Source organism: Ictidomys tridecemlineatus, chromosome 11 (assembly GCF_052094955.1).
Source record: "Ictidomys tridecemlineatus isolate mIctTri1 chromosome 11, mIctTri1.hap1, whole genome shotgun sequence".
NCBI classification, from domain to species: Eukaryota; Metazoa; Chordata; class Mammalia; order Rodentia; family Sciuridae; genus Ictidomys; species Ictidomys tridecemlineatus.
Window position 1 is genome coordinate 48,515,791 of NC_135487.1, and position 15,431 is coordinate 48,531,221.

General features: G+C 32.3%; 1 protein-coding gene across 17 annotated transcripts in view; it reads right to left on the minus strand.

Moving 5' to 3' along the window:
- Positions 1–15,431, minus strand: part of Dock7 (dedicator of cytokinesis 7) — a 192,164-nt gene that overhangs the window by 55,834 nt on the left and 120,899 nt on the right. For all 17 annotated transcript variants that reach the window (XR_013427845.1, XM_040288763.2, XM_040288766.2 and 14 more), the window contains 4 exons: positions 14,041–14,211; positions 12,269–12,408; positions 6,308–6,477; positions 4,441–4,595 (listed from right to left, as the gene is read on the minus strand). Coding sequence is in view for 16 of the 17 variants with exons in the window: in XM_040288763.2 (XP_040144697.1) it covers positions 4,441–4,595; positions 6,308–6,477; positions 12,269–12,408; positions 14,041–14,211 (636 nt within the window). In the remaining variant the exon portion in view is untranslated. The remainder of the gene's footprint in view (positions 1–4,440; positions 4,596–6,307; positions 6,478–12,268; positions 12,409–14,040; positions 14,212–15,431) is intronic.

Sequence of the window (15,431 nt, forward strand, 5' to 3'; positions counted from 1 at the left end):
AAGAATTAGAAAATAGATTTTTTTTAAAAAAGATAACAGATTATGTTTTTTTCAAAAGATGACCATTAAAAGAAGATCAAGGACCAATATAAATCTATAAAAGATGGGCTAAGTCTCTGTGGTGGAAATCATAAATTTATGTATTCACAGATATTAAATGTAACCTAAACAATAGGGAATCTAATGTGTTCAAAATTAGGAGATTTGATATGTAAGAATATCCATTTTCTCCAAAATTGATCCATAATGCAATACAATATTAACCAAAATCCCCAAAACATTCATTGGGTTTTGTTAATTCTAATTCAGTGGAATTTTTACAAGCTGATTTTAAAATTTGTGCAGAAAAACAGAGGGTAAAAAATCAGCCAAGAATAATTTTTTCTTTAATGTTTAAGGAATTTTCCACACTCTAAACTATATAGGGACAGTACTTCAGAGCAATAAGGAAAACATTCCTTTTTTTTTTTTTTCCCCCAAAGGTGAATGGGAAAATACTCTTTCAATAAATGGTATGAGAGTATTTGGCTAAATAAATATATATGTGAACCTGGACTCCTCAAATTATAGTATACATTAAAAAGTCAATTCCAGATAGATTTTGGAATTATATATTAAAGGAAGAGTTTTTAAAAAGCATTTAAAAAATAACCCAGCAGAATACCTTCAAAATTTTGAAATGAGAAAAAATGTTTTCCTGTTTTCTGTGTGTTTTTTTTTTTTTTTTTTTTTTTTTTTTTTTTTTATGGTGCTAGGGATTGAATGCAGGGCCTCACACATACCAGGCAAGTACTCTACCAATGCCCCCAAATTTCTTAAATAAGGGACAGAAAATAATTTGGGGAATTTTTAAAAAATTTAAATTAGATATTCTAACCTCCAAATTCACAATTTAGAGTATGAAAACAGTCTTGGAGAATAACAGTCTTGGAGAATAACTATTTGAACCATTATACTTGAAAATGGACTTGATCAAGAATATGTACATATACTCCTACAAATTCCTATAAAGGGGCAGACAACTCAACGGAAAATGGGGAAAAAAACCTTCTAGATACTTTAAAAGAGAAAATCTAAAAGGCCAACATACCCATGCAAAAGTGCATATTCTATAAACCACTGAGGAAAGGAAAGCTAAAATGAGATACAACTATAAATTACCATACTGGCAAAAACCAAAGTCTGACAATTCTAAGTACTGAGGAATATGTAAAGCAATGGGATCTTACACTGCAAGTATAAATTGAAACAAACCCTTTGGAAAATAGTTGGGCATAATCTGGTATAGACGAAGATACTAGAGTCTAATCACTCTATCAAATCAACAAATTCCAGTCCTAGAGAATACCCTAATAAATATGTATATATGCATAAATGATACATAAAAGAAAACCTATAAGATTGCCATTTGTAATAGCCCCAAATCACCTACTTATCTAGGAATGGATAAATAAACAAAATTATCTCAGAAAATGAAATATTATACAGAAATTAAAATCAGTGAAATATTGTTATAACTTATAAAAACATGGATAAATATTAAAAACATAATGTAAATCTAAACTATGATATTTAGGAATTCAAACTTAACAAAACCATAAGCAAATCAAGCCATTATTTCATTAGGCAGGATAGTGGATGACTTGGGAGGGAAAGCTGTGGTTGGAAAAGAGCATACCAAAGATTTCTGAAAGATAACCAATGTTCTCTTTTTTTGTCCACAGTGGTATTACAAAGTTGTTTTCTGATGTTTTGAAAACTTGCTCATTTGTGTTTCGTGTACTTTTCATAGTTGGACATGTAAAAAATGAAAAGTACGGTCAATAAAATGGAGAATAGTGGTCATTTTGAGAGAAAGGAAGAATGGAATTAAGGACAACAGACTGGGAACTTCAAAGGTATTCATGGTATTTTATTTCTTAGGATAACCACTGAGTACACTGCTGCTTTTTCTATTATTAGATTTTGTACATGCACTTTTTAACTTTCTATTGTATATAAAAAAATCACCAAAAACACAATTGACAAGAAAAACTAATAAACTGAATTCACTAAAATTAAAAACTTTTGTACTTGGATATATCTGGCTACAATAATCTTGTTTATTTGTTTAAAAGGAAGTAAGCCTTTTATTGTCCCACAGAAAATGTTTGCGGATTTAGATTACTATATAATGACTTATTTGTAAGTATCTTATATTATACAGTTTGTTAGTTGTAAGATTTAAGAATTCACATTTAGGGGTTGGGGTTATGGCTCAGCGGTAGAGCGCTTGCCTCGTACGTATTTGGGTTTGACTCTCAGCACCAAATAAAAATAAATAAATAAAATAAAAGTAATAAAAAACCCACCAAGATTAACATAGAAAAATGTTTTTAAAAAACTTATTTTTAAAAAAGAGTTCACATTTAGAAGGGGTGGGAAGGATAGTGGAATGATCGGACATTATTCCCTATGTACATGTATGACTGCACGAGCGGGGTGATTCTGCATTGTATGGCCACAAGAATGAGAAGTTGGCTCCATTTGTGTACAATGGGTCAAAATGCATTCTGCTGTCATGTATAACTAATTAGAACAAATAAATAAAATGAAAACAATAGATTTCACATTTATAGAAGTACAGTTAGGTTTGTTATCTTGAAAATTTTAAGGACTTTTGCAGCATCAGAAAGCATGCAGCTTGCCCTCTGACAGGCAGCTAGATGGACATTCATGAGATAGAAGACTAAACATCTCATCAATGTCTTTTAAATTTTTTTTTAAGTTGTAGATGGACACGATACCTTTATTTTTATTTATTTATTTTTATGTGGTGCTGAGGATCAAACCCAGTGCCTCACACATGAGAGACAAGCACTCTACCACTGAGCCACAACACTAGCCCCACATCTTATCAATTTTAATAAATTTCTGCAAACAAACAAACAGTCTCAAAACTTTTGCACTTCAAACAACACCATTAAGAAAGTGAAAAGATAATTCATGGAGACAAAAGTTTTGCAAATTAAATATCTGAAAAGGGATTTTATCTAGAATAAGGAACTTTCTGAATTCAATAATGTAAAGAATAATACAATTTAAGAATCTGGAAAGACATTTCTCCAAAGATAAATGAAAAATGTGCCACTGAACACAGGAAAAGGTGCTCAACATCATTAGATCCTTAGGGAAACACAAAGCAAAATCACCATGAGATGCCACTTCATATTCATTAAACATGACTATAATTGAGAAAACAAATAATTATGAGTGTTGGCGAGGATCTGGAGAAAAGGAACTCACATGCATTGTTCGAGAGGATGAATACTGATGCAGACACACTGGAAAAAAAAGATCTTAAAATTTTCTCAAAATGTTAAATGTAGAGATACCATGTTACCCAGCAAATTCACTCTTGGGTAGCTAAGAGAGATGAAAATACGTGTGCACACAAAGACATGTACACAAATGTTCACTATGAAATAGCATTATTTCTAGCAGCCTCAAAATGGAAATGACCAAATTGTTCACCACTGACAAAGAGATATACAAAATTTTGGTATGTCAAGATAATGGAATACTATTTGGTAATAAAAAGAGAAAGAAGCTTTGATACATGCTATAACATGGATGGATGATCTGCAAAAGTATTATATTATGTTCAGTGAAAGAAGTCAAACACCCAAGATCACATGGTACCCAATTTCATTTACATGAAATACCCAGAATAGGCAAATCTATATAAATAGGAAGTAGATTAGTCACTCTCTAATTTAGAGGTTGGGAAGAAATGGGGAATAACTGCTAATAGGTATAAGGATTCTTTTTAGGATGATTAAAATGTTCTGAAATTAATTTAAGTTGAAGGCTGCACAACTCTATAATACACCAAAATAGGTGAATTTTGAACATCTTAATAAAGCTATAAAAAATTGTCAAGGAGGACAAATTTCATAAGTATTACTATATTTTTCTGAAAAAAAGTCATTTAAAACTTTTAGCACTTGAACTTGCTCTATTGGCAGTTTGTCTCCTCTTGGTGCACATACCCTTCTCTTTTATAGCAAGAAAAAATATAGGGACATAGTAAATACCAATTTATAAAACAATGAAAAAGTATAAATCTTCACAGATTAAAAAATATTCTCAACTGCTCAAGTGACACTATATCGTGGGGCTGATAAAGAATAAAAGCATGGATTTTAGAAATAAAGAAAATGAGCTATATAAAATAGGGCAATTTTCAATAATTCTAAATGACAAAAAACAATTTTATCCCATAAAGCTTGATATAATAGTATTTAAAACAATGTAGATATTCTGGGAGTTTTAATGTTTTAATTCAATAAATAAAGCTCAGAGTACTTCTGCATGAACTAATACAACAATCTCTGTTAGTATGGGCACATCCTCAAAAATATCTTCCAGAAAAAAATTTCTGTAGGAGGACTGCTTTACCGTTGATGTGAGGAGAAAACTGCCAGGTCTTGTTAGCTGAGGGACTGATGTTCCTGCAATTGCCATGGCAACTGTTTGGCTTATCATGCTTCCACTCTCACTTTCATAATCATCAGTTGCTATACAAATTGGTCTTCCTCGTTGATTGTGAGTTTCTGAAGAAAAAAAACATAGAACAAAACCGTTTAACTCAACTAACAGTTATTGAGGCCACTATTTCTTTTCCCTATTCTCCATCATTCTTTAAAAGAAAATACTTTTAACATCTACAGTTGATTCTTGAACAATGCAAGTACATGAAAGTATAAAATATGAAATTATAAAAATGTATAAAGATGCAGACCTCCAGAATCAAAAATCCATATGTAACCTTTTTTAACGTAAATTTTGACTTTTCAACAACTTACCTTCCAATAGCTTGCTGTTGACTAGAAGCCTCACCAATAATATAAACAGTTAGTACACATATTCTGTATGTTATCTGCATTTTATACAGTGAAAAATAGGCAAGGACCTTCAGAGATCTTTTTTTTACTGATACATAATTTATTGGCCAGGTGAACTGCTCACAGAGATTGATGATTGTCATACAGCATTTTCAGAAAATATTCACCACACATGAATTCACTGCAACAGCAATAGTAGTCTAGTATGTACTACAGTTAACTTTGTGCAGTTATGATTTAATATTGCATCTCTTTACATTTCTCTCAAATGTGAATGGCATCATGTATACTCTGTGTAAATTTTAATGAATTATATAATGTTTTATAATAGATTTGTGAATATTTTATGGTAATAACTGATAAAATAGTCTATCATCTACATATATTTTATGCATTCATGACATCTGACTTTTTCTCATTTTTTCCAACATTTCTAGAGTATGTGGTCTGTTTTTTTGTATGATTGCAAATCTTTAAAAAAAAAAAATTTCTGCCTAAAGGTGGACCCAGACACTCAAACCTGTTTTGTTAAATAGTCAAGTGATATTTATCATTAAATTTACAATTTAAACATATTTTAAACATGAATTCATCTCTACAGTAATAATTTCTAACTTGTGGAGAACTTTAACTTCCTAGTTTTAAAAAAGATAAAATAATATAAACATTTCTACCTTCAAGTAAGAAAATTCTTAAGAATTTAAGATCAATTTAAGATCAAAATACTGGGAAGATTATACTCAGCTATTAGTCCCTTAAAAAAAAAAGAGTTAGTTATCTTTGTTGTAGCATCATATAAAGTTCTTAATACACATCAGGTATTCAGAAAATGTTTTTGGTTTTATTAAATTGGGTATTCTTTATGAGACTAATTATTAGTTAAAATTTATTCACGGAAAATATTATTGCAACCAAAATTCTACATTTAAGTAAAGTCTAATTTAAGTAAAAATGTAAATATTTAAAGCAAGAGAAATAAAACCGTATGGATTCTAGTTTTTAAGAAGCAATTTAACTTCAACTTATTAACAGTGTTAATAATGAGCATAATTCTTGAAACTCAGGTGAATATTAATTTCCATTATGTACATATATGAATAAAGTTGACACTGAGAGTAGCAGAACATGTCAACTTTCCTTGTATCTTTTTAAAGATGTATAGTACATACTCACAAAAACAAACCTAAAAAGTAGGTATACATTGCTACAAAATTATTATTTTTATATTCATCCTATAAACTACTTACATGGATTTTATAGTGAATTCCTTTACACAGTCAAAAGTTTTTCAACAATATGGTTAAATATTTATTAGTGTATGTTTCCTTACATTTGTTTTGCTAAAATAAAATAATCCTTGAGATATTTTCTAACACTTTTAGACACAAAGCTTTAAAATTTGTCTTAATCATATCAAGTACCTGTAAAATCATATAGCTGTGGTACAGTTTCCATGATAATACCAATCAGAGGTAGATACAACATGGCCACTCGAGCCTTTATCTGGGGGTCAGAGTACCGTGGGTCAGAGTCATGACTGGATAGTAAATTGTGTACCATATTGATGACTTTCTTATGCAATCCAAAGAGTCTATTTAAAAAGAAGAGATGAAGAAGAAGTAGTAGTAAGGTCACAGAGATTAGATAATATTTTTAAAACAAACAGTAAGTCATGGTACTAAATCAATTTTGTTCATTTCTTAACTTTGCCATTTATATGCATGTATTCTCTTTTAAAATAAATAAAACAATATGAAAGTATAAAAATGTATAAATTAAGAACTGGAGAAAAGGAATTACTAAGCAAATTCACTTATGAGTAAAACTGAACATTTTAACTCCTCATTAGTACATTTGAAAATTAAAAATTTTTAAGTGCACTTATAGTAACATTTTTTTCAAAAAATAAATTTTAAATAGCTTTAAACTGTATTTCATCAAATCAGATCTTTTCCCATTTACCAAAAATTAATTCTTTCCTTTTTCTGAAAAAAGAATCTTCTACCTAATGGTCCAAGTAGTCCACAGAATGGTATCTCTCTGACATCTCTAGTTAATAGATTCCCGATCCCCCCTCAGTTTTCACTGAGCTAATACACTAGCAAGGGTAACTCTCCCTTTCTACATTCTTTGTCTCTTAGAGACACTTTGACTATGTAATCATCCTTTTAAAAAATCAATCCATTCTAACTGGCCCTTAATGCTGCACTTAGCACCAGTTTTAGAACTCTCTCTTCTTAAGCCTCTTAACAAACTTGATTGAAGACCTTACCTATATCTTCTTTCTGTATCTTAGGAAAGAAGGACCATTCTAAAATTGCTCTGGCCAGATCTTTTACACATGCCCATCTTTACACTTACCAAAATCATATTTTCTTTTTGTCTCAGAAAACACTGTACCTTCTCTCAAAAAGTAATTTCTAAATATGGTCAATGAACTCCATCTTTCTGTAATAGCTTCAATGGAAGTTCCCCCTCATCAAGTTCTTTCCTTCTTTTTTCAAATAAGCCTTTTTAATATTGAAAAGGTTGTGATTTGATAGCAGGTAGTCCTAATCCAGAGTCCTCGATCGTAAGCATTTTACATAACTGTATATGAAAGCTTCCTGGAGATTTCTTTCTTCTATATTTTTATTCAGAAAATGTAGTTTTAAGCACTGTAAAGAACCACATCTATCAGGCGCATATATCTCAGTTCACACTCTCCAGTTTTCTGACATTTTATCATCTTACATTTTCTCTTCTCAGTATTTTTTTCTGATAGGGAATATCACCCAATCTCAAGGCTTAGATTCTAGAAATTTGCTTCTGTTCTCCCCCTTTTACTTCTTGTATCACCTCAAATGATTCTTAAACCTGCATAGTTATTACTCATCTCTAAGCAACTATCAGACCTAGACTTCAACCTGCCTAAATTCTACCCGTCTGCTTTCTTGAAGCTTTTCCCTAGATTATATAACTCAGTCACGTTCAACTATTAAATATATATTTACGCAAGATCTGTAATGGTCTATTTTCAATGTTTAAGACATTGTCCTTATTTTTAAGGAATTCACTTTAGCCAGAGAGAAAGAGACACTGAAATAATAATAACAAAAATAATAATACAGGGGCTGGGGTTGTGGCTGGCTCAGTGGCACAGCACTTGCCTGGCACGTACGTGTGAGGCACTGAGTTCAATCCTCAGCATCACATATAAATAAATAAATAATAAAGGTACATCAACAACTAAAATAAATTTCTTTTTAAATAATAATACAAATGGTATAATCAAGGGGTAAGTCCTCTAATCTTCTAAAGAACTATGTACCATAAAATTAGCATTTAATCATAGTATATTCTTTTAGTTTTAATTTTCTAACTATATGAAAGTTTCTAAAGAGCAAATCTTTGGGTCTTGGGCTGTAGCTCAGTGGTAGAGCACTTGCCTTGTAAGTGTAAAGCACTGGGTTCAAACCTCGGCACCACATTAAAAAATCAATAAATAAAGATATTGTGTCCATCTACAACTTAAAACATATTTTTAAAAAAGAGCAAATCTTTGGTGAATTATAGAACATATTATGCCACTCAAGGAATTATTCTTGATTACTTAGCAGACAGAGTACAAAGATTCCTCTCAATGATCTAGGACAATATATGCTGCATATCATCTCTATACCTCTCAAGAATGTAAAATTCAAGACAAGAGATGTCTCTCACAATCACTGATTCGTTGAATTAACATATAGTTACTAAATGTCAACTTTGTGCTAGACACAATTCTTAGGCACAGCAGTAAACAAAAAGGACTAGATGCTTGCTCTTGGGCTCCCTGATCTCACATTCCTGTTTTTTTTTTTTAATTAAATTAATATGTATTGGTGATATAACCCAGGGGGGCTTTACCACTGAGCTACATCCCCAGTCCTTTTTACTTTTTATTTTGAGACAGGGTCTTGCTAAGTTGCTGAGGCTGGTCTAGAACTTGTGACCCTCCTACCCCCGCTTCCTGAGGGGCTGGGATTACAGGTATGTGCCACTATGCCTAGTTTCTGAGCTCACTTTCTAATGGAAAGATACAAACCAAGAAAAAAGGAAATATCAGATAAATGTTTTATAAAAAAATAAAACAATGTTATATGGTTAAGAATGATTATGGTAAGGGCAACATGGCTATAATTTAGTTTGAATCATCAATGAAACCTCACTGAGATGTTTTGAGTGGAAAGCTGAGCTGAAGAATTATAGAAAGAAATGGGTATGTTGAGAGCCTAAGGCCAGTTAAGTATTGCTTCAGGCAAAGAAAACTGTAAAGCCATAAGGTGGAAATGAGCTGGGTACATTTCAGAAGCAGGCAGAATGGTTAGATCTTAGAATGAGAGGAGGGAAGAGATTGATGGGAGTAGACAATAACATTTGATTTTATTCTAAGTACTATTTAAAATATATACACACACTGAATATTTAAGCCAGGTAATGACATAAGCTGATTCCCACTTTCAAAAGACCATTAAGGCAGCTGTATAAACAAAATAATTTTAAGGAGGCAAAGATGGAAGTATAATCAGAAAAATAGTAGTGAAGATTCAAAAAAGTGGCTGAATTTGACATATATTTTGGAGGTAGAACCAGTTGAATTGGGTACAGGATTGGGTAATGGATTGGGTTCAAGAAAGAGTAGGAAAAGGAAGAGACAAACAGGAGTAAAAGTTAAGATTATAATCTAACACATTACTATTTCAAGCTCTTCCAATATCTTGTTTAACTGAATGCACAAGAAAAGGTGGTAGTGAACACACTATCATTACTTTTTGGATTGTACAGAAAACCTTTCTAAGGGTCAAAGACCAACGCATCCTAGCTTGAAGAGGCAAAAAAGCAGTAAGAATTCTTTCATCAGTTTTGTGTTTACATGAACTTGTGCTAAGGAATTGATTCTGGATGTGGAAAAGAAATCTCAGTGGAGAAATATTTGACTGCTAAAATGTTCCATTCTTTATAGCAGATACTACTGAGCTCCTATTCGATCTGTGCTCCCCTTACCTTTCTTCCTCCTTGAACTAATTTTGTTCAGGTCTACATTCCTTCCCTATTGCTCAGGACAAGCTGACTCCATCTCCAATTTCAGGAGTAGATCCTGATCAGATCAGTCCTGCTACTTAATGGTTGGCTGCTTTGTGATAGTCTGAGAAGAGCAATCAATTCATTGCTCCCTTAGTTGAGTAGGTCTCACAATAATAATAGTATCAAAAGTCCTATGGGCCTAATATTGTATTTCGAGACATAGGTGACTTATGTTTGGGCACCAGCTCCTCATCTGGTGCCCTGTAACAGACATACCACTGAATCTAAGGATCATATTTAAGCAGAACTAATCTAATCCACCCAGGAACCTGCATAGCTTTGGTGACCATGGCAGCACATGACAGGCAGGTGAGCCAAATCAGTGTAAAAACCCTATCTTTCTTCCAAATATGAAATAATAAATTTACCTTCCTTTAATAAAGCCAGTTTGAAGGAGAATTTTCTACTTCTTGCAACCCCAAATATCCTGATATATTAAGCAAAAATACTGGGAATAAAAGTTCAAATGAGATATACCAGTTATTAAAGAAAGCTAGTATATTCAAATTGTTTTCAAAACAGCTTTTTTCCCAGACAGTGGATCCCTTTATTTTTCCCAAGTGACATCATATTCATTTGTCAAATGCCAAATATGAAAGTGGTAGCAAGCAGGATTGGGAGATCCAGAGTTTCATCCACTTAGTTTTCCCTCTCCACATTCCAAAGTCTGCACACACCTCATTCCACCCTACATAGAAACCTATTAAATACCTCTTTAGAACCATACAGAATGCAGTGTGAAAACTACTGTTTCAAAAATATATTCCAAATATAGGAGGTTGCCATTGTTAAACCATTATTTAAAAAAACAAAAGGCATATCTTTCATGTATAAAAGATTTGGCCTTTAAAATATTTTTGAGTATTAACTATGGCCAGGACATATTGCTAAGAACTTCATAAGCCTCCTCTTTCATCTGCTCCTCAAATAATCAAAGAACCCTAGTGAAACCTGTTTAATGGTAAATCTTGTTTTATGGAAACCTTATATGAGGTTGATCTGTATTATAAGATTAATGATCATATTATCAGAAAAAAAATTTTAATTGAACCAAATAATTCTACTCAGGAAGCTGAGGTACAAAAATCACAAATTTGAGGCCAGCCTAGGCAACTCAGTGAAACCCTGTCTGGAATTAAATTAATGATAATGAACCAATTAAAGAAACCATAGATATAAGAAGGACCTAACAGAGTAGAGGAAGGGGGTCAGGGGAGGGAGGAAAGAAGAGAAAAGGGAAATACTGAGGATTGAAATGGAACAAATTATGTTATATGTATTTATAAATATGTCAAAATGAATCTCATTATTATAACTATAACTCATTATTATAACACTAATAAAAGCAAACAAAAGAGCCGGGGCTATATCTCACTCAGTGCTAGAGATATGCAAGCCCCTGCTTTCAATTCCCAGTACTGAAAAAAACAACAAGCAAATCCATTAATCAAATGTATTATGGTCAGTTTCTGGTTTTGTACTTTTTAAAAGGAGACACAATTTTTCTATGTTACCAATCCTCCTGCCTCAGATTTCTGAATAACTGGGACTATAGATATGTACCACTGTGCCAAAAAAAATATTAAGACGAACATTGCCCATAAAGGATACTAGACCACAAATTAACTACCTTCCTTCCTTTCTTGTTTCTGCTTCCTTCCTCCCTTCTTTCCTTTGCTGTGGGTTGAATCCAGAGCTCCCATTCACACATGTTAGGCAAGTTCTCTATCACTGAGCTGTATCTCCAGGCCTCATTAAGCTATACCAATAAATTTAAGTTATTGAACAGTATCCCTTCTTTTCAATTTATAAAAAATCTAAAAGTAATCATAACATTGGAAGCTTTGAAAGTCTAAGATTTGTTTATGGTGAAATTTTTGAAATAAAATAATACATAGAACTTTCTTCACGAGGGATATCATAAGAAATTAGTCTATTTTCCTTAAATAAAAAGTGCCTACTGTATTTTGGTAAGTCTGAGTCCATCTACTAATATACACAATATATTTTATGTACAATTAAAAAAGAAAAAGAATGCTATGAAATAAACCATGCTGGTTTATTATCATTAATATTATTTTCATTAAAACTATCAGTTTTAAGGCAAATCTCAAATTCAGAGGCAACAAAATATGAAAAAAAAAGTATCTTTCTTTGAAGAAATACAGAAATTATATACATATGGAACTTGGTGAACAGAAAAGTAGAGATTCTTGGGCAGTGTGAGATGCTTCTGTCCCACTCTCCATTGTACAGGCAAAAACTGGTCTACTTACCCTTCAGCATCAGGATCTAAAATAACAGCCAGCTCTGTTAACACAAGGCCTGCCAAATAATGCTGCTGGCGGAAAGGCACAGACAATTCAAACATATTTGCAATCTTCTGGTCTTGTACATTTGTGGAAAATCCAGAACTCTGTTGAGGAGTGAAGTAGAACAAAAGTATAACAGCTGTGCAACAAAATATCCTACAGTGAGAGCAGCACAACGAATGAAATGTTAGCATGACTAAAAAGAGATAAACAGTACCTGGGATAGCTTATTTTATATTAGTATTAACAGCATTAGAGAAAGAAACTGCTTATTTTTGGTATAGGAAACCATGACAAACCATCTCACTAATGTAATCATTTTATTATTAAAATTGATTAATAGAAAATTTAATTAATTTCCTTTCTCTCACACAGAAAATCTTCTATTTGTTTTCTTTTTTATTCTCTAAGTCGCCTAACATTCACAATATCGTATTCTCAAGGGGAATAAGGCAAATGTTAGAATATACACTCATCCCAGAGTACAAGAGAAATATTTATAGTCAAGGGTACTGGTTTTTGTACAGAAATCCCAAATACCAAGTTATTTTTTACAGAATATATTACCTCTAGAATTATTATCTTAAAGTTTCTTAAAGTTTCACTATTGTAAAATAGTATTCTTCCAAAATATATTTCATATTCAGAATCACACATGAAGAGTTTTAAAGAAGAATAACAGATTTCAGATATCTCTATAGAGAAATCGTCTCCTAATAAATACATAAAACTCAGGTTCCCTCTCAAAAGAAATGCTGTGAGAATTTTCTGGCTAAATGCAATATTCAGTAAGGAGCCAGACAAACAAATGTTTCATTACAGGTTTTCCACATCTTGGCAGAAGATAGGAAAAGAAAGTAAAAGATCAGTTTGATTCACTATAGAAATGATGTGCTAACCAAGTAGAAAATTGTCAATGGGTTGATCCAAATTTGTTGCAAAGATAAAATGAAAAGTTGTGGGTGCTTTCTGATGTTTTTCAGTCTTTCAAGGGGAATTTAACTATTTCTTTTCATCAAATTCCACTTGAGAATTTAATATCTTGAAAACAGAATTAAGTTCAACTTTGACTTTAGACATCGAGAGCTTAAGAAAGTAGCTTGCTTACCTCAGGAATAATATAGCAGAAAGAGTGCTTTGCCAGGAAGGAGGAAAATCTCGACTTCTTTAGTACTAAAACTATAAAAATCCCTTAATCTCAATCTATATGAGAGGATATATTCACTAATTATTACAATTACCCTTTTTTATCATTAGAGAAACTGCTAGCTGTTTATATCAAGTGCTACCCACTGAAAACTAAATGTTCATCTAGTTTCCTTCAGGTTTTCTAAATACAAGTTAGGTGGGGCTTGGCAAGCCTACTCTGCAATTTGATTTCTTTCTCTGCTTAGTTATGCTTCATCCTCCCCACCTTCCTTTCACGGGTATCGATCCTTACTAATTATCATGTACCCACAAAGTAGAGGCATAGACTCTAAAACAAATTCTTGGTACAAAGCTGCCATTTTTTACTTAGTAAACTTTCTGTTTCCATTTTCTTAACTGTAAGGTAGGGATAATAATGGAACTTACCTCCTAGAGTTGTTCTAAGGATTAAATGAGCTAACATTCATAATGCATTTGAAACTAAGCCTATCATACAGCTATTACTCAATAAGTATTATCATTTTTCCATTGTTTAAAACCTTTTCACAAAGGTGAACTTTACAGGTATGCTTACACACTTTGCATACCTGAGATGTTGCAGAGGAAACAGAAGGTGATGGAGATGCAGGTGGAGTAAGTAAGCTGCAGGGTAAGTTCAATGTAACATAATGCTCATGGCTGCAGATGATTCGTAGAAAATCCAACCTCAAAGACACCAGGACACTTGGATTTGATAGTGAATAAAGCTTTGAAGACACCTTGTAAGTATTGTGTAAATAAGACAACATTAATCGATACGTTATTTTTCTATCACTAATATTAGAATGACAGATAAAAGAATTAAAGGATAGTACTCAGTGAACAGTTTTGGCTTTTATAATTTTAACAATAGTATCAGCTTTTTTCAGAGTTACCACTGAAGTTAAAAATTTGAAACTAAGGAGGGGGGATAGTAGGGGATAGGAAAGGTAGCAGAATACAATAGTCACTGATATGCCATTATGTAAAAATGTGAGTATGTAACAGATGTGATTCTGCAATCTGTATTTGGGGTAGAAATGGGAGTTCAAAACCCAACTGAGTCAAATGTATGAAAGATGATTTATCAAGAGCTCTGTAATGTTTTGAACAATCAATAAAAAAAATTGAAACTAAAAGATTTACTGTATAAATGTATTTCACTAACCTAAAAGTAATATTACCTTTAGCATTAATAAATACTTCTTGAAAATCTACTTTGTGAAGGAAAAATATACCAACAAAATAACCTAATATCACTAAAAATGAACTATCTACTCTTTTTATAGCATCTTTCATTCACCTATATTTATAATATTTATAATTGACTATTTTCCCAGCTACATCATAAGCTATTTGGGAGTCAGATGATAAACTGACTTAAAAGTTTCAGTATCGGGGCTGGGGATGTGGCTCAAGCGGTAGTGCGCTCGCCTGGCATGCGTGCGGCCCAGGTTCAATCTTCAGCACCACATACAAAGATGTTGTGTCCCCCGATAACTAAAAAAAATAAATATTAAAAATTCTCTCTCTCTGTCCCTCTCTCTCTCACTCTCTCTTTAAAAAAAAAAAAAAGTTTCAGTATCCCTAGGGACAAGCTCAATGTTTGGCAAGTATAGGGGTTCATACATCAAGAATAAGACAGGATGACTTTTGGTTGCAATGGAATATAAAATTCTAGGAAAAAAGGTAAAACAAAAACAAAGTTTTGCAAATATTTCAAGTAGGTCAGTGCCCAAGTATAGTTAGTTAACTCTATTAAAAGAAACAATAAAGACATCCAATAAACAGGTCTTCAGAATTTTAAATTTCATATCGCCAAATAGAATTCTTAACCAGTAGTTACCCAAAATTCATCTGTGGACCATGTGGGAAGTGCTTCATAAGTGCTTCATGTCTCACACTACCCTTGACCTCCAACTAGGATTAAAACTTAATAATTCTGCAATGGGACACAGAG